The sequence below is a fragment of the Schistocerca americana genome, chromosome 11, assembly GCF_021461395.2.
Source record: "Schistocerca americana isolate TAMUIC-IGC-003095 chromosome 11, iqSchAmer2.1, whole genome shotgun sequence".
Classification (NCBI taxonomy): Eukaryota; Metazoa; Arthropoda; class Insecta; order Orthoptera; family Acrididae; genus Schistocerca; species Schistocerca americana.
In genome coordinates, this window is record NC_060129.1 from 199342691 (window position 1) to 199366422 (window position 23732).

The window sequence follows — 23732 nt, forward strand, 5'->3', positions numbered from 1 at the left end:
CTTTTTACTGCTTTTGTTGCAATATCACGTGACACACAAAGCATCACTTCACAATACAAAACATACTTGAAAACATCTTCCTCACTGTTAAAGTTCACATTTTATAAACTGACTACGTTATGCGTCTTTCCAGCAAGACGTCCAATACTTGACTTTTTCAAGGTCCGACTCTAACTAACTCTCTAACTAACTAATCACTTACGCACCCAAAAATCAGAGTTACAAGTACGTCAAAGATCATAGTGACAAAAGGAAGAATACACATAAGAATAATATCATTGCAACACAAACATTTCGATGTATCCAAGTACCTCTACATTAATGAAATCAAATCTGAATGTTGTCTCAGAAATATGTCAACTACTTTACAGAAACACAGTAGAATATTGCTGGTATCGAGAGGTTGATGTGAGGTGCCATAATGGTTGCGTAATTCAAGTGTCATTACATGGTGCGTGTTTGGATGACCAGCCCACCAAATAATTGTTGTGTTTACCGGTTGCAGACCCACAATATGAGGACTTGTTGAAAAAGGGCACCTTCCGCCTACACCGGTCCGTGGGAGTGGTGACCACCCCCGACGTGACGCACGGACCTGACTCCACGTACCAGTCGTACTTTGCACGCTGCCGGCAACACCACAACGCCAGCCCGTCAGTACGACCTCAGCCGGTCGATGTTGCTGACGGGTCACCGTCTGAGCCTTCGGCCCTCCGAGCTGCTGTCGACAGTGGGGACGGGAGCATCGGGGACGAAGGCGAAGGTGTCGGAGGTGGCTCTTTGCTACCTTCCACCTACACTTCCTTTCCCGGCCGTGACTACGGGTCAGTATATTGCAAAGACATCATATCCTCGGAAGCTTCAGCTGTCGTGTCACATTTTTATTAATATAAGACTCATTAAAATTCCATATACATTGTCAGTCCAAAAAGTTTTGAGACTAGATTAATAACAATAAGGATAATAGTTAAGAAGGTGATTTTAATGATGTAAATGTATCAGATGGTGTCCTCCACTTGAGTACCGTGGACGGATTGTTCATACGCCCATGAGAAACAGCTAGAAAAGTCCTCCTGTGGTACGTTGTGGAATTCATTCGTCACATTGCTTATGTCACCAAAGCATTGACGCTTCGTCTGAATTTCTTCGAGGTGTACAGGATAAACATTATACACACTTTTGTCTTCTTCAAAATATTCTGGAGAATGTCTTGAACATTGCTCCATTGTTATGCGTGACACTACTACATTGACACACTCTGGTCACAAGTACACTACTTATACTGTCCATGAACAACTGACTGTGCAACAAGGAAGATTGTATGACTAATTAGGTTGGTAAATAAATTTTCTCCTTGCCACGCAAACTTTAAAAAATGGGAAATTTAACAAAACACTTACTGCTGCAATTGCAGTAGGTTAGTGGAATGCTCGCTCATTGATAATAGTTCAGTTTCATCAGTAAAAATCCTCTTCCATTGTAAAATGCTTCATTGGGCCTGACTTAAATTGTCTGATGTAATGCAGCTTTTGCAGAGAGTGTAGATCTGGTTTTTCAAAACAAATTTAAAATTCCACTAATTTTGTCTGGGGGCTCAAATCAACAAGCGTATAGGATAATAGGTGGCATTTTTACCTGCAGAAATAACACTGTCGACACATCTTCGGTTTAGAAGGTTTCAGAATTTTCACAAAATAAATTTATGCAGATTGTATGTCACAAAGCCTGGACAAAAACTGTCCACCAACTGTAGTCAACTCAGCTAGCATGGTCTCGCACGCATCACATTTGTGGTATCACAATATTGACATACATAATGTTTTATTGTTACCAAAGTATTGTTGCTTATATTATAATTAAAATTTCATTAATTTGTTGAAATTATTTGTGTCATAAATTACAGGGCTACCTAAAAAAACTTTTTAGCTAACAATCTCATGAATTGTACAAATGAATCGTGTCATTATATGGAGTTATCCCAGACAATAACACTTTTAACTAATTTTCAGATTGCTGCTAATTAATTGTTTACAATGAAGTACTAAAATTAATTTGGAATACTGATACAAGATATATGTCGCAGGATAACTGACTTTTACATACTACTGAAATAACCAAAAGAAGTTGTTGTTGTGGTCTTCAGTCTTGAGACTGATTTGATGCAGCTCTCCATGCTACTCTATCCTGTGCAAGCTTCTTCATCTCCCAGTACCTACTGCAACCTACGTCCTTCTGAATCTGCTTAGTGTATTCATCTCTTGGTCTGCCTCTACGATTTTCACCCAGCACAAGCTGCCCTCCAATGCTAAATTTGTGATCCCTTGATGCCTCAAAACATGTCCTACCAACCGATCCCTTCTTCTAGTCAAGTTGTGCCACAAACTCCTCCCCAATTCTATTCAGTACCTCCTCATTAGTTACGTGATCTACCCATCTAATCTTCAGCATTCTTCTGTAGCATCACATTTCGAAAGCTTCCATTCCCTTCTTGTCTAAACTATTTATCGTCCATGTTTCACTTCCATACATGGCTACACTCCATACAAATACTTTCAGAAATGACTTCCTGACACTTAAATCTATACTTGATGTTAACAAATTCTCTTCTTCAGAAACGCTTTCCTTGCCATTGCCAGTCTACATTTTATATCCCCTCTACTTCGACCATCATGAGTTATTTTGCTCCCCAAATAGCAAAACTCCTTTACTACTTTAAGTGTCTCATTTCCTAATCTAATTCCCTCAGCATCACCCGACTTATGTCGACTACATTCCATTTCCTTGTTTTGCTTTTGTTGATGTTCATCTTACATCCTCCTTTCAAGACACTGTCCATTCCATTCAACTGCTCTTTCAAGTCCTTTGCTGTCTCTGACAGAATTACAATGTCATCAGCGAACCTCAAAGTTTTTATTTCTTCTCCATGGATTTGAATACCTACTTCGAATTTTTCTTTTGTTTCCTTTACTGCTTGCTCAATATGCAGATTGGATAACATCGGGGAGAGGCTACAACCCTGTCTCACTCCCTTCCCAACCACTGCTTCCCTTTCATGCCCCCCGACTCTTATAACTGCCATCTGGTTTCTGTACAAATTGTAAATAGCCTTTCGCTCCCTGTATTTTACCCCTGCCACCTTTAGAATTTGAAAGAGAGAGTTCCAGTCAACATTGCCAAAAGCTTTCTCCAAGTCTACAAATGCTAGAAACGTAGGTTTGCCTTTCCTTAATCTTTCTCCTAAGATAAGTCGTAAGGTCCGTATTGCCTCACGTATTCCAATATTTCTACGGAATCCAAACTGACCTTCCCCAAGGTATGCTTCTACTAGTTTTTCCATTCATCTGTAAAAAATTCGCGTTAGTATTTTGCAGCTGTGGCTTATTAACCTGATAGTTCAGTAATTTTCACATCTGTCAACACCTGCTTTCTTTGGGATTGGATTATTATATTCTTCTTGAAGTCTGAGGGTATTTCGCCTGTCTCGTACATCTTGCTCACCAGATGGTAGAGTTTTGTCAGGACTGGCTCTCCCAAGGCTGTCAGTAGTTCCAATGGAATGTTGTCTACTCCGGGGGCCGTGTTTCGACTCAGGTCTTTCAGTGCTCTGTCAAACTCTTCACGCAGTATCTTATCTCCCATTTCATCTTCATCTACATCCTCTTCCATTTCCACAATATTGTCCTCAAGTATGTCGCCCTTATATAGACCCTCTATATACTCCTTCCACCTTTCTGCTTTCCCTTCTTTGCCTAGAACTGGGTTTCCATCTGAGCTCTTGATATACATACAAGTGGCTCTCTTTTCTCCAAAGGTCTCTTTAATTTTCCTGTAGGCAGTATCTATGTTACTCCTAATGAGATAAGCCTCTACATCCTTACATTTGTCCTCTAGCCATGGCTGCTTAGCCATTTTGCACTTCCTGTCGATCTCATTTTTGAGGCGTTTGTATTCCTTTTTGCCTGCTTCATTTACAGCATTTTTATATTTTCTCCTTTCATCAATTAAATTCGATATTTCTTCTGTTACCCATTGATTTCTATTAGCCCTCATCTTTTTACCTACTTGATCCTCTGCTGCCTGCACTACTTCATCTCTCAGAGCTACCTATTCTTCTTCTACTGTATTTCTTTCCCCCATTTGTGATAATTGTTTCCTTATGCTCTCCCTGAATCTCTGTACAACCTCTGGTTCTTTCAGTTTATCCAGGTCCCATCTCCTTAAATTCCCAGCTTCTTGCAGAAATTATTATAACAATAATTAATGTTGCGATATTTTAAGTATGTACGTCGAAAATACTCCCAACACCCCATTGCATACAATGTATTTTCCAAAAATTGCACTTGAGAAACCATCTTTATTACACGTGGATTAATGTGCTATGAAAGTTTCTTTAACGAAAGTTTTCAAGTTGCAAAATTAATGAATATTGGGGGGTATTTCGCAGATTTCAAATTTTTACAAAATCTCATGTAATTGTATAGATAAAAATTTTCTAACCAAGCGACAACAGGGGAACACACACATAAGGTATTGAAATTTGCGAACTTTCAAAGTCAGTGGCTCCTCCTTGTGGTGGAAGGGTTGAAAGGGAAGAAATGGGGGTGAAGGAAAAGGACTCTTCCTTCCCCTTCAACCCTTCTGTCAGAAGGAGCCACTGGCTCTGAAAGTTTGCAAGTTTCAATACTTAGGTGTTTTCTCCTGCCATTGTTTGGTGAGTAGATTTTTTTTGTCTATCCAATTACATTTTATTTTCAAAAATTGATTACTTTGTTGATAGTTGAAAAAAAAATTATTTGTGTAATTTTCAAGGTTGTTAATTACATTTCAAGTTTTGTATGAAACACGTCATTTATATTTCACGGTTTCTAAGCTATCTCATGTAAACCTAAATATGCCAAATCACCTTTCAGGGTGTGTTTTGTACCTTAAAAATGAAATTGGGCTGAAGTAGCAAATATGTATTGCATTATTTTGACCTCTCAACATACCTGCCACGTTTCATCGAGATCATTTATTTACACCTGGAAATGTTTGTTTGTAAGGTCAGAGAAAAGAACAATGATAGAAATTTGTGTGTATGAACTACTATAGTTGCCATCATAAGATGATCAGTAACAGTTGCAGCAGGCCAGGCATGGCAGCTTCAGAGGCTTATGTCAACCAGTACCGTAACGCGATTTTGTAAACGTCCTTAGCAACATATCAGTGTTGTCACAGCTGTGTAGACGGCTGCCGTTTTCACCTGTAGCCACAGTTGAAAGCTGGCAACGCTGTTGCGAACTGTTGCCAGGAATCTTCTTATTCCGTTTGGACTTTAGGGGAGACATGCCATATATTACTCATTATGCCCTGGAAGCCATTCAAGAACATACCAATTGTATTGCTGTTCGTAGCAATACGACATCCATACTTTCTGTAGCTCTTTCACGAGTCACTCCAGTGGGTTCTGTTTTAACTCCGAATACAGTAAGAAATGTGGTTATGGAAAACGGACAACCTTTATTTGAGTCACAGTGTGATGTGGATATCATAATCGGAACATTACGGTGTGGTAGCACATTCGAGAACGGCCAGCTGGAGCAGGTGTGAGACAATATAAAAGGTATTCTCCTGCTAGGGGCCACCGGCTTGCTGCTGCAGGTGACCGAGGTGCCGTCCACAGTCCGCAGCCTCAAGCGGAAGTGCCCGGAACTGTTGAACGATGCGCTGACCGAATGTACCACAGCTATAGTGCAGAGGTGCAGTAACTTGTGGGTTACTATTGATTGGATGCTTGGTGATACTGAGCGTAAATACAGGTTTTGTCCACTGACATCGGAGGAGAGTTTACCACGGCTGTGGCTACTGTTATGTATCACATCCTCAGTCCATCCTACTTCCCTTACGAAATGACCCGTGAACCCGACAAAGACAGTTTTTGCTACCTCACAATGCAACAGGGTGAAATGAATATGGAGGTGAGCTCCACACCTGCAGAGAAATGATGGGAACTGTGTGTGGTTTGTGGTAGTGCTGCAAACAGATCCAGTTCTGTCCCCACACGATTAATTGGGAACGAGAGTACCTTATGTGAAATAACAGATACAGTACAGTCTCGATAGTTCGAGGTGAATGGGACCGGATCCATGTAACATTACGAGTCAAGATAGCTGTAATGGAACTTGAGTAGCGTAAAGTTATCGTTACAAACGCACGCCGCGTGATTTGTTAAGGTTTGGTCGGTCATAATAATAGTAGTAACATGCTTTTGAATACAATTAAAACATAACGGCGATACCTGTTTAGTGTTATTGGAAATATGTAGTAAATTAATGAGTAAGATAGCTGATCCTATAAGAAGAGGTAAAATTGGACATATTGAGGTGTTTTGCTTTATATCGACGAAGCCGACGATACGGCGTCTTTTTTTTTTTTCCGTTTACTATTAGAAATAAACAAGAAGTGCTAGTTGTGCGTAGTGAAAAGTATAGGGTCGAGTTTTAAATAGCTACAGTGTACAATCAGACTAACAAATGGACATTTAGTTACACGAAATCGTGGACAGCGAAGTGTGGTCATTAAATTGAGTACACCTACAGGGTGGTCAATTCCGGGATAAATCTATTCGCATCTCACGAGGGACGCGGTATTGAGACCGGTTTTTTTTTATTATATCACGGAGAGCGGGCTTCAATTTATAAAAAGGAGAAAAGCTGTATCATTATCATTGACTGTTGGTGTTAAGCAACCAAAACTGTTCATCAAAGGGTTTTGGTGAATGAGTGGTGAATGCGAAATGAAACTGTGAACGAAGTTATGTTAAATAAAGCAGAAGAGACAACACAGTTTGGTCGTATCTGTTATTATTCCATAAACCGTAACATGTACTCTCGTTGTACGAAGCCTTTATAGACGATCATATGACAATTTGCTTTGAAGGGATCTCGTTACGAGTTAAGTTTTGGGGACCTGGTCAACAGGGGATAGTTCGTAGATCTTAACTACTGCAGCTATTCTGGAATCAGGTGCTACCGTGACCATTGTGTGTTGTCAAGGGCTTAAGGTCATCATATCTCATGCTCTAAGATCGACGCGCCTTTCCTCTTGGTATAACGGTGTCTCACGGTAACTACGACAATGCCAACGCCGAAGGAAGATACGGTAGAACCACCTCGAACTATCAAAAACTCGGACTGTCGAAATTTAAATGGGAAAAAGAAATATTGTGATATTGTAAGTAATACAGGTCAAAATATGAACTTTATTAAAATAAAAGTATTTGCATTGGCAGAATAACAATAATTATTTATTTAGACAAGTAATAGTAAAGTGTCTTGTTTGGTGAAGCTGCAGCGTTTCCTCGCGGCAATCTCACCCCACCGTCTTAGGAGCAGTATGTCAGTTGGTGTCGCCTCAGGCTGTTGTTCCACGTAGCATATGGCGGACTAGAGAGCAGCGTAGCCATCGGCGTGACTCGTCACCGGTGCAGCCTCTGCCTCGTCATCCTCGTCACTCTCACACTGTGATGGAATGTTGACCGTGTCAATTATAGAAGAGTCTGTCACTTCCAACTGTTCGCCCGAATTTAACCACTCACCTACTTCCACCTCTTCTGCCTCTTCACACCCTGGCAATCTTCTGATTAAATTACACAATGGTTGATTGTCATCTGCTAAATCTTCAGTTTCTGTGTCTGGCATACTTTCCTATAGAATTTTCCTCGATCACCTAGAAATTGTGTCAGACTTTATTTCGCTCCAAGATTCGCTAATCCAGTACACGACGTCCTTCAAAGTCACTTTCTTCAGAGCTCCTACAATGTTTTCTTTGTCTTCGGAATGCAGTATTGTCTGTAGCAATCGTCGTTGATACTTTTTTTTAGACATTCCAGAACACCCTGATCCATGGGCTGAATGAGACAGGTAACGTTTGGTGGGAAAAACAAGGCGCGGATACCGTCGCACTGCAGTTCTCCTGCACTTGGATGTGAGGACGCATTATCCGTGAGCAAAGTTGCTTTGCATGGCAGTCCCTTTTCTTTTAAAAAATTCTTGCAGTCAAGCACAAATGAGTTAATAAACCAGTTCTTGAAGATTTCCTGATTAATCCAGGCATTATTTTGATGTGTGTAGACAACCGGAAGAGTTGAGATGGATACATTCTTGAATGCTCTTGGCTTGGCAGACTTCCCAATCACAGCTAGTTGCAGTTTGTGGTGTCCAGTTGCATTTGAAGCTGCAATAAGTGTGAGCCACTCTTTGCTTCCACCCCCCCCCCCCCCCCCCCCCCTCTGGAGCACTTTTTTCTTCACAAGAAGCAAGTGTTCTTGCTGATAACATTTTAAAATTTAGCCCAGTTTCGTCACAGTTATATATTTGTTCATTAGACAAATTTTCATCAGTTATGATGTTTTTGAACTTGACGATAAATTTCGAAACGACCTGACCGTCACCAGAGAGTTTTTCTCCACATACGTCTAGTTGACACACTCCATACCTCTTCTTCCACTTGTCGAGCCAGCCCACACTAGCTGCAAAATTGTCATCTCCTTCCTGCTGCTGGTTTCTGAAAAACAATGCTTTTTCTTGCAAAATTGGGCTAGAAATCGGAGCACCCTTCTGTCTCTGTTCGGTAAACCACATGAACAATGCCTCACTTGTTTTTTCGAAGTCTGACTTCTTCGACTGAGAGATTCTTGTGAGCATTTCTGTGAAGAAAACTGTTCCAACTTAAGTCGGTTTCTTCGCCAGTCACCAACAGTAACTTCACCGACACCATATTAGAGAGCAAGTTTTTTTATTGTTTCTCCTTTGTCATGTTGTCTTAGTGCTTCTAATTTTAGATGCAAACGCACAAATTTCCTCTGTTTTGTTACAGCACAATGGAACACAGGTGTACAATGGAACACACAGTCAACAAACAAAATGACACACAACACTGTACAGTCCAGGTTCTGGGAACTACAGCAGCGTATGAACTCCCCAGTTTTGATCGGTAGCATTTGGGGTATTTCGTGCCATACTGACAACAGATGTTCGTGCAACAGGGCAGCGAGCTAATCGTCGGTGTTGATTGCATTGTTGTCTGCTTTGTCACTAAGCTGTACTCTCCCTATCTATCTTTTGCAATGATGCTTCCATTATTTATCCTGTCAGTAAAAAAAGTAGTAGATCGTTGCAACGTCTCCCCATGTTATTACACTGAAGAGCCAGAGAAACTGGTACATTTGCCTAATATTGTGTAGGGCCCCCGCAAGAATGCAGAAGTCCCCCCTGCGGGTTCGGGGGTTAGAATAGGCCCGCGGTATTCCTGCCTGTCGTAAGAGGCGACTAAAAGGAGTCTCAAACGTTTCGGCCTTATGTGATGGTCCCCTCTCGGGTTTGACCTCCATCTATCTAAATTATTCCGAAGAGCGAGCCAATTGGGGAAGGGCACCTTACATGGTGCACTGTATCCTTCGTGCAATTAGACCTATAGCCGTCTTTCTCGTCGTTGTCATGGTGTCCCGCTCGTTTTCAATCTCTTGGGCGATTACCACACTGCACTCTGCAGTGTTTCTTTTAACTGTGCCGACGACCTTGGCCATTTTTGCACCTAAGATCCAGCACGGTAGCCAGTCCGTTGTGGTGGGGTCGCCATGTACCCTCTTGGTTGTAGCCCCCTGACAACACAGGGATCGCTCTACTGATGCCTGCGCCGTTCACTCCCCACGTATGCCAAGGAGTAGATGCCCATCTCCCTGGGGCATCGGGACTCCCGGCAATGGCCATCCTGCCAGGTGGCCTTTGCTGTGGCTGGGTGGCGCCCGTGGGGAGGGCCCTTGGTCGGAGTAGGTGGCATCAGGGCGGATGACCCGCAATGAAGCGTGGTACATCATCTCTTGCTGGCGGCCAGCCGTCAGCAGTCTCTAAGCGTTCCAAAGCTCAATTCAAGGCTAATGTGTATGACCCCAAATCGTTCCCCTCCCTGGCCACACCATGGGAGGAACGAAGGGCTATGAATGAGAGCGAAAGATACTCGCCCCGGTATCTCGTCTGTACCAGAGCTGACGGGGAATCTTTTATGTCCATGAAGCCCCAGTTCTTTGTAGAGCATTTAGAGGACAAGTTTGGGGAGGTGGAGGGCTTGTCCAAGATGCGGTCCGGATCGGTGTTGATAAAAACGGCATCCTCCGCCCAGTCGTGGGCCTTGCTCGCTTGTACTAAGCTGGGGGATGTCTCTGTCACTATCACGCCCCATAAGAGTCTGAACATGGTCCAGGGCATTATCTTTCACAGGGATCTGCTTTTATAGTCCGACAACGAGCTGCGCGCCAACTTGGAGCGCCGCGGTGTCCATTTCGTCCGGCGCGTCCACCGGGGTCCGAGGGATCGTCAAGTTGCCACCGGTGCCTTCATCTTGGCCTTCGAGGGTGACACGTTACCTGAGAAGGTCAAGGTGATGGTGTACCGATGTGATGTCAAGCCGTATATCCCTCCCCCGATGCGGTGCTTCAAGTGTTGGAAGTTCGGCCACATGTCTTCACGCTGTGCTTCCGACCTCGTCTGTCACGATTGCGGTCGACCTTCCCATCCTGATCATCCCTGTGCGCCGCCTCCAATCTGTGTGAACTGTGGTGCCCACCATCCGCCTTGCTCGCCAGACTGTCCGATCCTGCAGAAGGAGCGGAAGATCATGGAAATAAAGACTATCGACCGCCTGACGTACACTGAGGCGAAGCGGAAATATGATCGGCTTCATCCGGTGCGCATGCCAGTTTCTTATGCCGCCACTGTCACTCCTTCTCCACTTCCATCCGCTCCGGTCAGCTCTCAGAGTCGAAGTCCCACACCTGCCCCCTTGATGGTGGGGGGCACTAAACCTCCTGTTGCTCCTGCTCCATCTACTTCAGGAGCAACACCCCCCCAACCATCGGGGACATCAGTCCCCCCTTCCCAGCCGGAGAAGCGTAAGACTTCTTCAGCTACTCTCGTAAGGAAGGGGTCCCTTGGGGACCTCCCTTCCCAAGTTCCGTCCGGTACAAAGGCCGACAGCCGCAAGTGGCTTACACAACCGCCAGTCCCTGGTCGTAGGGACACACGGTCGTCGTCTGTCCCTGAGACCGACCCAGTTGCGCCCTCCCAGCCTGCGCCACCAAAGGCACAGCGCGAGAAGCAGAAGAAGCAGAAACTCCCCAAGGCTACCGACATTGCGGTGGCACCCATTCCACTGCTTCCTACAAGCTCTGCGTCTGAGGACGAGGTGGAGATTCTGGCGTCCGCTGAGGACATGGATCTCGCCAGTCCCTCAGATGCAGTAGATGGCTGTTGTCCAGGTGGTGACTCAGTAGCAGCAGGGGCCCCGGAGGCGTAATCTGCCTCCCCAGTCCCTTCACGCCTTTCCCATCCATGGCTAATAACATCCTGCAGTGGAACTGCAGCGGTTTCTTCCATCATCTCGCTGAGCTCCGCCACCTTATCAGCCGTCATCCTTTCCTTTGCATTGCTCTGCAGGAAACTTGGTTTCCAGCAATGCGAACCCCCGCCCTCCGTGGCTATCGGGATTATTTTAAGAACCGGGCAGCTTATGCAAGGGTGTCTGGTGGCGTCTGCATATATGTCCTGAACTCTCTTCACAGCGAGTTTGTGCCTCTACAAACAGCTTTAGAGGCTGTCGCTGTTCGGGTGTGGACGCCACAGGCCATTACCGTCTGCAGCATTTACCTTCCACCTGATGGTACTGTCGCGCAGCATGTCCTGGGTGCTCTGATAGCACAACTGCCGCCACCTTTTTTGCTGCTGGGCGATTTCAATGCCCACAACCCTCTATGGGGTGGGACTGTCTCCGATGATCGTGGTCGGGCCGTGGAGCATGTGTTGGCTCAGCTCGACCTTAGCCTCTTAAACACCGGTGCTCCCACGCATTTCAGTGTGGCCCATGGCTCGTTCTCGGCCATCGATCTCTCTATTTGCAGCCCTGGACTTGTCCCATCCCTCCACTGGAGGGTGCATCCTGACCTGTGTGGCAGTGACCATTTTCCCATCTATTTGTCACTGCCACAGTGTCATTCTTCTGGGCGCTTGCCCCGCTGGGCTCTCCACAGGGCTGACTGGCCAGCTTTCACTTCTGCTGTAACCATTGCGTCTCCCCTGCAGGGTGACATTGACGAGGTGGTCCGTGTTTTAACCACGTCCATCATTTCAGCGGCCGAGGCTACCATCCCCCGTTCCTCTGGCCTCCCTCGGCGGAAGGCTGTCCCCTGGTGGTCGCCGGAGATTGCTGAGGCTATTCGCGACCGTAGGCGGGCTCTCCAGCGTCATAGGCGGCACCCGTCTCTGGAGACCCTCATCGCCTTTAAGAGGCTCCGTGCCTTCGCCCGTCGTCTTATTGCACGGCATAAGCGGGAGTGCTGGGAGAGGTACGTCTCCTTCCTGGGCTCCCGTGTCTCGTCCTCGCACGTGTGGTCCCGGATCCGGCGGATTTATGGCTCCCAGACCCCTGTGGGTGTCCCTGGGCTCTCCTTGGACGGCGCTGTCTGCACGGACGCTGCCGCCATTGCTGAACGTCTAGCCGCGCACTTTGCTCAGAGCTCTGCGACTGCATCCTATCCCCCCGCCTTTCGCTCTCTAAAGGAGCGAGCAGAGCGGACGCCGTTCTCATTCCACACGTGTCATTATGAAACATACAATGCTCCTTTCAGCGAGAGGGAACTCCTCGCTGCCCTCGCCGATTGCCCTGATACAGCACCAGGACCGGACTGCATCCACGCGCAGACGCTGAAGCATCTCTCTAGGGACTGCCAGAGACACATCCTCACCATCTTTAACCGCATTTGGAGCGAAGGCGTGTTCCCGTCGCAATGGCGAGAGGGTCTTATTGTCCCCATCGTGAAGCCCGGTGCGGACCCACTGGCGGTGGACAGCTATCGTCCCATTACCCTCACCAACGTTTTGTGCAAATTGCTCGAACGTATGGTGGGGCGGCGTTTGTGTTGGGTCCTTGAGTCGCGCGGTCTCCTCGCTCCATCCCAGGGTGGCTTCCGTCGGGGCCGGTCTGCCACGGACAATTTGGTGCGGCTGGAATCTGCTATTCGTACGGCCTTTGCCCGACGTCAGCATCTCGTTGCTGTATTTTTCGATCTGCGGAAGGCGTATGACACCACATGGAGGCATCACGTCCTCGCCACGTTGCATGAGTGGGGTCTTCGTGGTCGGCTCCCGGCTTTTCTTCAAAGCTTTTTATTGCGCCGCTCTTTCCGGGTGCAAGTCGGTGCCACCTCTAGTTCCTCTTATATGCAGGAAAATGGGGTCCCGCAGGGCTCGGTGTTGAGCGTCTCGTTATTTCTAGTGGCCATTAATGGTCTGGCTGCAGCAGTGGGGTCGTCGGTGTCCCCTTCTTTGTATGCCGACGACTTCTGCATCTCATTTAGCTCCACGACTACGGGAGTCGCCGAACGCAGGCTGCAAGTCGCCGTTCGCAAGGCAGCATCATGGGCTCTGGCTCATGGTTTTCAGTTCTCTGCTGCCAAGACTAGGGTTATGCACTTCTGCAGGCGTCGGACGGTCCACCCTCATCCTGCACTTTCCCTCGATGGCCACCCGCTCGAAGTGGTGGACACTTGCCGCTTCTTGGGACTCGTGTCTGATGCCCGGCTCACATGGGTTCCTCATGTTACTCAGCTGAAGCAAAAATGCTGGCGGCACCTCAACGCCCTCCGCTGCCTTAGCCACACGTCTTGGGGTGCGGATCGCTGCACGCTGCTGCGATTGTACAGAGCCCTTGTGCAGTCTCGGCTTGATTATGGGAGCCTGGCCTATGGGTCTGCATCACCCTCAGTGTTGAAGTTGTTAGACCCCATACACCACTGTGGGGTCCGGCTTGCAACTGGCGCTTTTCGTACGAGCCCCGTGGATAGTCTACTGGTGGAGGCCGGGGTTCCCCCGCTGCAGATTCGCCGCCATCGTCTGCTCGCCAACTATGCTGTCCACGTCCATTGCTCGCCAGGCCATCCCAATCGTCGCCTGCTTTTCCCTGCCATGGTCCTCCATCTGCCTGAACGGCGACCTAGGTCTGGGTTTTCCGTAGCTGTCCGTGTCCAGTCCCTGCTGTCAGAACTGGGGTCATTCCCTCTTCTGCCTCCCTTCCGGGTCCGTACACCTACGCCTCCCTGGTGTTTGTCCCGGCCGTCTGTCCGTCTGGATTTGGCACAGGGCCCTAAGGACTCGGTTCCGCCTGTGGCCCTCCGTCGCCGTTTTGTTGCGCTCCTCGAATCATTTCCGGGCTGTGAGCCTGTCTACACTGATGGTTCCCTGGTTGATGGTCGCACTGCCTACGCCTTTGCTCACTCTGACCATGTTGAGCAACACTCCTTGCCGGCTGGCTGCAGTATTTTTACTGCAGAGCTGGTGGCCATCTTGCGCGCTCTTGAGCATATGCGTTTCTGCTCAGGTAGGTCCGTCGTCATCTGCAGTGACTCCCTGAGCAGCCTTCAGGCCATCGACCGCTGCTATCCCTCCTCTCCTCTGGTGTCCTCCATTCAGGAGGCTGTTTCCGCCATTGCCCGTTCTGGTGGTTCCGTGGTCCTGGTTTGGACGCCCGGTCATGTTGGCATCCCAGGGAACGAACGTGTAGACAGGCTGGCCAAAGGGGCCGGCTTTGGAGATCGGCCTTACGGCTCGCGACCAGCAGCTGGTGTTGCGCCGTAAGCTGATTGGGATGTGGGCTGCTGAGTGGCGTGGCATGACAGCCCCGAATAAACTGCGGGCTGTCAAGGAGACGACCGATGTGTGGCGTTCCTCCCTGCGGGCTTCTCGCAGGGACTCGGTAGTCCTGTGTCGGCTGCGCATCGGCCATACATACCTGACGCACGGCCATCTGTTGCGTCAGGAGGATCCCCCCTTGTGTCGGTGTGGGTCCCGGCTGACGGTCGCCCACATTTTGCTGGAGTGTCCTCGACTGCGCACACTCCGGCAATCTTTTAATCTCCCGGGCACTTGGGCTTTGGTTTTATCCGACGATGCCTCCATGGCTGATACTGTTTTACATTTTATCCGTAGTAGTCGTTTTTATGGTTCGATTTAGGGAAGTCCTGCGCCTTTCCCTTTTGTGTCTTTTGTCCTTGTGTCTGTTGCTGTTCTGGTGTGCCGTCAGATGGTTGACTCTTTCCCTTTTTTTTTCTCATGGTCAGTCAACCAGTCTCCGGCCATCCTCCTTTCTTCTGTTTCTTTCTGTCCTGTTCTTGTCTGTAGTGTTTCTTGCTGCGTTTGTGTTCTTTTAGCGCCTGGGGGGACGTCTCCTCCCCCTTTGGTTTTTATCTGCTCCGTCGATTTTCGGCTCGCCTGATTTTGGAATGGGGGACTGATGACCTTCGCTGTTTAGTCCCCCTTAAACATACCAACAACCACCACCACCAATGCAGAAGTGCCGCAGCACGACATGGCATGGACTAGACTAATGTCTGAAGTAGTGCCGGTTGGAATTGACACCGTGAATCGTGCAGGGTGTCCCTAAATCTGCAAGAGTACGAGGGCGTGGAGATCTCTTCTGAACGGCAAGTTGCGAGGCACCCAAGCTGTGCTCAATAATGTTCATGTCTGGGGAGTTTGGTGACAAGCAAAAGTGTTTAAACTCAGAAGAGTGTTCCTGGAGTCACTCTGTTGCAGTTCTGGATGTGTGGGGTGTCGCATTGTCCCGCTGGAATTGTCCAAGTCCACTGGAGTGCACAATGGACGTGAATGGGTGCAGGAGATAAGACTGGATGCTTACGTACGTGTCACCTGTCAGAGTCGTATCTAGACGTATCGGGGGTCCCGTATCACTCCAACTGCACACGCCCCACACCATTACAGGGCCTTCGACAGCTCAAACAGTCCCGTGCTGACATGCAGGGTCCACGGATTCATGAGGTTGTCTCCATACCCCTACACGTCCATCTTCTCGATACAGTTTGAAACGAGACTCGTCCGACCGGTCAACATGTTTCCAGTCGTCAACATGTTTCCAGTCGTCAACATGTTTCCAGTCGTCAACATGTTTCCAGCCGTCAACATGTTTCCAGTCGTCAACATGTTTCCAGTCGTCAACATGTTTCCAGTCGTCAACATGTTTCCAGTCGTCAACATGTTTCCAGTCGTCAACATGTTTCCAGTCGTCAACATGTTTCCAGTCGTCAACATGTTTCCAGTCCAGTTGATGGATCAAGGCGAGGCGTAAAGATTTGTGTGATGCAGTCATCGAGTGCATATGAGTGGGCCTTCCATTCTGAAAGCCCATATCAATGATGTTTCATTGAATGGTTCACACAGTGACACTTGTCGCTGCCCCAGCATTAAAATCTGCAGCAATTTGTGGAAGGGCTGCACTTCTGTCCGTTAAACAATTCTTTTCAGTCATTATTGGTCCCATTCTTGCAGGATCTTTTTCCGGCCGCAGCAATGCAGAGATTTGATGTTTTACCAGATTCCTGATATTCTTGATACTCTTGTGAAATGGCCATACGGTAAAATCGTCACTACCTCGGAGATGCTGTGTCCCGTTGCTCGTACACTGACTATAACACCGTGCCATTGTAGCAGCAGTAACCGATCTAACAACTGTGCCAGACACTGGTCTTATGTAGACATTGCCGACTGCAGTGCCGGGTTCTGTGTTTACGTATCTCTGCACTTGAATACGCATGCCTATACTGCTTTCTTTGGTGCTTCAGTGTAATTCAAACAGACCATCTCTCTGTTATGCAGAACATATTCACGGCTCAAAATGAGCATAATGTAACTTATTGTCATCAGAAATTGTAATGCTTTGTGATCAAAATACACTTTACTTGCATGACAGAAAAGAAAATGTCTAAATTTGGGGAAGCCCCAGACGATGATAAGCACTTCCAAATCCGTGACAAAGTAATTTTCTATACTTGTATGTATGTATTAAACCAGGGACCTAGAAACAATGGAGGGGCTTCATCCCGTTGTAGCCCTCAGTGGTTCCCAAACCCACAACAGACCACAGCAGTCCACTCACCCCACCACTGCCCCACACCGAACCCAGGGTTATTGTACGGTTCGGCCCCCGAACGTCTCACACCAGACGAGTGTAACCCCAAATGTTTGTGTGGTAGAGTCATTATGGTGTATGCGCACGTGGAAACGGTGTTTGCACAACAGTCACCTACATGGGCTGAGACGGAATAAGGGCAACCAGTCCATGTTTACCGAGGTAGATGGAAAAGTGCCTTAAAAACCGTCCACAGGCTGGCCGGCACACAGGACCTCGACAGTAATCCGGTGGGTGGATACGTGCTGGAGACTAGAACGCCTTTCTGCTCGGGGAGCAGTGCATTAGACCACACGGCTAGCCAGGCAGGCAAGTAATTTTTCTCCATTTTGTTGAGGATTCTAGTTCTTATGTGGTTTTTTTCTTATCTTGATCGGATTCTTGAAAAAGCTCAAATTTTTGAAAAAGACACAAACACTAACATGATTGGGACACACCAGTGAGAAACAGAATACTCTTTCAGATCAAGGTGAGTTAGTATTGGAGCTAGCACATCATAAAAATATAGTACAACTTGTTTATGAATTTACTTTGTGAATGAACACCGACAAAGTTACATTCAATGCAAATGAGAACTTTCTATACCGAAAAACAGAAAAGTTTCCACATCACAGAAAGACAGCATTATGCCAGTATAAAACTAAAGTACACTCTGCCGATCAGGCTACGAAGGCCCAACGGTACTGACTGGCCGCCGTGTCATCCTCGGAATACGTGCACCACTGGATGTGGATACGGTGGAGTATTTGGTCAGTACACCCTCTCCTGGCCATGTGTCAGCTTACGAGACCGGAGCCGCTACTTCTCAGTAAAGTAGAGTCAAGTAGCTCCTCAGTTTGCCTCACGAGGGCTGAGTGAACCCCGCTCGCAAACAGCGCTCGGCAGACCGGACGGTCACCCATCCGAGTGCTAGCCCAGCCCGACAGTGCTTAACTTTGGTGATCCGATGGGAACTGATGTTACCACTGCAGCAAGGCCATAGGTTATGCCAGTATGAGGGGTGCAATTCTATTTGTCAGTAGCTTTCATTTGTCAGTAGCTTTCAATCTGACATGTCAAAACCTGTCCCAAAATTTTTATACAGGAAAAATACACCAAAGGAAACATAATGTCAGAATTTTAGCTGATAAAGAATAATGAAAGTATTTTAAAAATAATTTGAAATTTGCCAAATTCACAGCTCGCCAGGTGGTTGACGAGATGTAAAACCGTGATGCAGCTGTAGCAGACAGCGCATGTGCGACACGGATGGCACGTCCTCGGTCGACGGCAGAGCAGGAAACAAATAACGCAGTACAATGCGATCGTAATTTAGACCAAATTTCAGTTTCCGTCGATAGTTTCTCTGACACAGTTGTGCACAGTTACTATTCGCACGGACTTGCAGTGCCTTCAATATCCCTAATAATTAGCAGTTGGCTTTGTGGCATCACTAAGTGTTAACAAAGACGACAAAACTGAATTAATTTTAATTGTGATATCTTGGTATATGCATGCTGATAGCATTTGTGTTTGCGCATGTTCCAGAGTAGCAGTAATGTGGAATCCAGTTAATGTTTCCAACCTTGCAAATGTGAAATACGAAGAACGTGGTATGCAATCAGAATCACTTACTTCTACTGAGGGCTTACGCATGTGTTATTTATTAGTTAATTTCTTTGACATTCATTTGAATGATGTCGGCATTTCATTAGAAACTGCGAAAGAAGAAAAAACGGGAAATAAATCTCGATGATTCTCTGATTGTGCTTCGAATGATGACTTTTCTGCTAATTAAAGTCCATAATGTAAATACAGTATCTTCCTAGCCTAAAGGAAACATATGCTGTAATAGTTTTCAGGCACAAAGAAAAGGTTGTAAATTTGTTGGTTAATCAGGAGAGAGAAAATGCTTGAACTTAAGCAATGCACAACTCTGAACATGGATTCTATAAATGGAAGAAGAGTACAGAAAGCATGAGATACATGTGAAAATGAAAAAAAATGTGAAAGGAAAGCTGTTTGAAAGATATAGAACTGCTTATGAGTGTGTTACCTAGGAACATCTAAGAGACTCACTACTTTGAATTGCAAGACAGATGAACATTGCTGATTTCTGGGCTGCTTTGACCTGGTTAGATTCAGGAAATTGTGCAGAGAAGGAAGTCGCAAAACTATGAAGTTTACCTCAAGTAAATGTGTAGAGGAGAGGTCATTAATGGGTAATACTGCATAGGAAGTCGTAGTTGATGTGAAGATGAAGCTTCTTTATATCCCATAAAAGCTGCGAATAAAGCCAGTCAATCACGTTGCTTGCAAACTGCACTTAATCATTTCGAGCGAAAAAAATTAGACAAGACAGTCACTTGTGCTGTTGATGAATGCTGTGAATACGACAATGCCAGTGATTCTTATCAGTAGAGTACTGTTTCTGCATCTTTATCTCTATCTTCAGGAACATCAAGGCAAACTATGAGGGGAAAAAAAACTGTTTTCTTGCAAAAGTCTTGTAATCATTGCAGCAAAATCTGAAAAATTGGGAGAGACTAGTTTTCAGTGGTTATTCTACCTGTCACAGAGAACAGAAGCTCGAATCATTTAAATACTCGCTGTTGGCGTGTAAGCCTACGAAGTTACATTGACATCCAAACATGTCTCTTGGGTCCTCATTATTATTAATTTTTTTTAAGACTGTGTGCTAACACTACTATGGGGTCTGCAGATTCTGTGAGTAGAATCAGTACACTTCTGTTGACGTTCGTTTACTAGGGTTCTCCTGCCAGCCACTGCAGTGGCTAGATTCCTTGGGCATCAGCCTAATTTCCGCTGTGGAAGTTGATCAGTGACTCGACGGTTCACCGTAACTTCTTTGGATCGACATTTCCGTTGTCACTAACACCAGCAGCGTGGACAGTCTTCAAAACTCTTTTCATGCAGTGGTCTCTGATCTCCATTTTCTCTCGATGTTTGCATGCCGAAATGCGGTTGAATTCAGTGTAAAATCCTGCTCGGCCCTTCTGGATACTGTGACTGGAATACTGTCGGATGTGGCGGGTCTACACACGCCTCAGCAGTGCTTTGGGTCACAGCATCTGCTGTGCATGGGGACCATTATTACCTGCTGCATCTCTGTGGAGTGCACTGTCCTGTGACAAGTGTCCCGGAGGGCCTGCTTTGTTGCAGCCACAACTGTGGTTAATCTGCCATTTGATTTTGTGGAGATAGACAGCAAGAACTCTTAAAGTTCTTCTACCTTTATTGAAGTTTCCCATTCATTTTTGCATCTCGGATTTTCATTTTGGCTTAAGTTCTAAATATCTCGTGTTCTTCCGTTTGAATCGCTTTCTTTAACCGATATAGAGCTCCACGAACCCTGTACCACTGAATGCCGTTTTTGTCTCACTGAAACAGGACTGCTACCCCGACCTCGACAAGCCTGTCGTGTTCCAAAATTGGCAGCACCGGTCGTGCTGCCCCCGACTCGTCCCACCCTGGCGACGGCCACCGCGAGGACGGCATTCCGGTGTCGGACGGGACAACGTCTCCGGATGACGCGGCTGTTCTGACCTCCACCTCTCGTGGCACTGACGACGTAGCAGGCGAGGAGCGGTGCTCGAGCGTGGCTAGCTCGGCCCGTACTGCCAAAAAGAGGCCGCTGTTCTCCTACACGGAGCTCAGTGCTATGGCCATAGCACAGTCACCAAACAGGTTGGTAGCACTGCTGCGAAGTAATAAATACCTTCATGAAAATAGACTACACCACCCTTAATATGTCCCACCTTAGTTTGGCAGTTCCCACGGTATCTTATACTCGTGGTAGACATATGGTAGTGGTATTGTGCTCATCGACCTTAAAGATGGTTTGATGTATTTCTCCACATGTTTCACTTTGTCAGCTCATCGTATTAGTATAACTGTTCCGTATAACATCAATAACCATTATTTTCATTTTTTGTTTCTTTGTGAGTAATCAGTCTTCGGACTGGTTTGATGCGATATGCATTACTTTCTGTCTTCCACCGACCTCCTCATCTCAAAGGAGCACTTTCGCCACATATCCTCAGTTATTTATTAGAAATATCACAATCTCTGTCTTCCCCTTCAGATTTTACACTCGATGGTTCCATCCGGTACTGTGCACCAGATGTCTTAATGTGTGTCCCATCTTCTTTTCAGTGTTTTCCATATATTTCTCAAATTCAGTGATTCTGTGGAGTACCTTCTCATTCATGAGCCCACCTAATTTTCAATATCTTTGTGTTATACCACATTTTTAGATACACTGAATGTCTTCTTGTTCAGTTTTCCCACAGGCTGTAATCACTTCCCTACATTGCTATACTCTAAAAATACATTCTCACAAATTTCTTCCTCACATTAATGCCCATGTTTGAAACTTGTAGGCTTCTTTGAGAATCCACTATTTGCCTATGCTAATCTACTTTTTATGTCATTACTTCGTCAGCCCAGTGTTATTTTGCCTCCGTTATAGCAGAATGTCGTAATTTCACGGTCCCCAATCTTGTCAACAAATAAAATGAGGCAATACAATGTCGAAAACAGTGCTTCTCGTCAGCCTAAAAGAAGGAAACCTATAAAACGAGATTGCTAGTCCCAACTCACAGCCGTCTTTGAACGATCTGGAGTGAACTTCGTGCATTTGTCTGTCTGACAGGAGGGCGAGGGTGTCAGAGATCTACGCCTACATCGTGAAGCGTTTCCCCTACTTCAAACGCAAGAAGAAGATACGGCAGAAAGCGTTGAGCAACAACCTGTCTCGTAACAGGTGCTTCATCAACGTGCCTCAGAAGGACAGCGCAGGGAAGGGCAACTACTGGATGCTCGGTGAGTTCCACGGCCAGTAGCAACCTGGTTGTCACCTACTTCTCTTTTCCTACATTCGTCACTGATAGAAAAGATTGAAAGGTCTCGGGTCTCGAGTGATGTCTAGTGGCTAAAACACCACGAGAATTTGACCTAGCTGTAATCGGCCATTGTCGAGTGGAATGACTGTCGATGGCCTGCTGTGTTATGCCTGTACGTACTCTAGATGCTAACTGTGACGTCACTTCTGCCTGCTGTAGGGCCGTATATGGGAATACATTGACTCCACATTTGATGCACCCACTTTACCTTCAATGATTGGCTGTTGCTTTATGGCTGTAACTGATCACTTTTACATTTCGTGACTTATGGTCATGAGGGAAATTTTTGTTTGAATGGACATCCAAGGCTACACTCTGACCTCGTTATATACCGGGTGATGAAAAAGTCAGTATCAATTTGAAAACTTAATAAACCACGGAATAACGTAGATAGAGAGGTAAAAACTGACACACATGCTTGGAATGACATGGGGTTTTATTAGAACCACTCCATATTGCTAGACGCGTGAAAGATCTCTTGCGCGCGTAGTTTGGTGATGATCGTGTGCTCAGCCGCCACTTTCGTCATGCTTGGCCTCCCAGGTCCCCAGACCTCAGTCCGTGCGATTATTGGCTTTGGGGTTACCTGAAGTCGCAAGTGTATCGTGATCGACCGACATCTCTAGGGATGCTGAAAGACAACATCCGACGCCAATGCCTCACCATAACTCCGGACATGCTTTACAGTGCTGTTCACAACATTATTCCTCGACTACAGCTATTGTTGAGAAATGATGTTGGACATATTGAGCTTTTCCTGTAAAGAACATCATCTTTGCTTTGTCTTACTTTGTTATGCTAATTATTGCTATTCTGATCTGATCAGTCGGACATTTTTTCAACTTTATTTTTTTGGTTCTAATAAAACCCCATATCATTCCAAGCTTGTGTGTCAATTTGTACCTCTCTATCTACATTATTCCGTGATTTATTCAGTTTTCAAATTTATACTGACTTTTTGATCACCCGGTACACATCTACAGAAATGGAAGCTGTTACATCTCGAACATCGCCACTTACTGTTATCAAACTAATATTCCAGTATTTCTACACATCCACTACATGTTTCATCGTTTTGCACATTAATGTTTGGTGCAGAAAAAAGCTGTTCCTGTTAATGAAGAATGGTGTAAGTAGTTGGTGGCTGTTTGGCGCGTGTAACATTGCTGCAACTTTTCGCTGTGTTTTTGATGTTGGGGAAGGGCAAATCATTGGTATTAACCACGTACTGACAGATTGCACACACAGTCATCTGTAGTGTAATGACTGCAGAATAATTGGTGATGAGGTGAACTCGGGGAAAACAGGGTGGCAACAAGAGTTGGCACAGGTACTTCCAGGAGGGCTACATCATGAGAAGAGCATAATGTCATCCTATTGGCTCTGACAAACAGGCGGATAACAACTGAAATCTGGGCAGAGGCTGCAGGCATAGTGTCAGCCCGATGGTTGGGAGCAATTCACTGGAACCTGGGTGGGGACCTGGAGTTGCCATTTGCTGTTCATTGCTGACGCCATACCACAGATAACAGACTTTAACAGTATAGAAACTGTAACATGTGTGGCACTAGCAAGGGAAACTCACCACATGATTTAGTGGTAGGATGGCCCTGTGGATAGCCCATCAGAAACTGAACGCAGATCGAGCATGAAAACAGGAAGAAGGTATACTGAACTGTGTGGGGAGAAAAGCAAAATAGGAAAATAGAAACAGTGAATGGTCCAAGAATAAGAAGTGCAATAAAGAACAGCCTGAAACAGGAACAGTGTAGTGGGTAAGTGGTCGTGGTGTTGGACTGCCAAGTGGGCAATCCATGT

The 23732-nt window shown here is 46.2% G+C and overlaps 1 protein-coding gene across 1 annotated transcript in view; it reads left to right on the forward strand.

Annotated features, from left to right (window-relative positions):
* Nucleotides 1-23732, forward strand: part of LOC124553555 — a 185479-nt gene that overhangs the window by 94440 nt on the left and 67307 nt on the right. The window contains exons 8-10 of the mRNA XM_047127402.1: nucleotides 506-824; nucleotides 20401-20697; nucleotides 21665-21834. Coding sequence (XP_046983358.1) covers nucleotides 506-824; nucleotides 20401-20697; nucleotides 21665-21834 — 786 coding nt within the window. The remainder of the gene's footprint in view (nucleotides 1-505; nucleotides 825-20400; nucleotides 20698-21664; nucleotides 21835-23732) is intronic.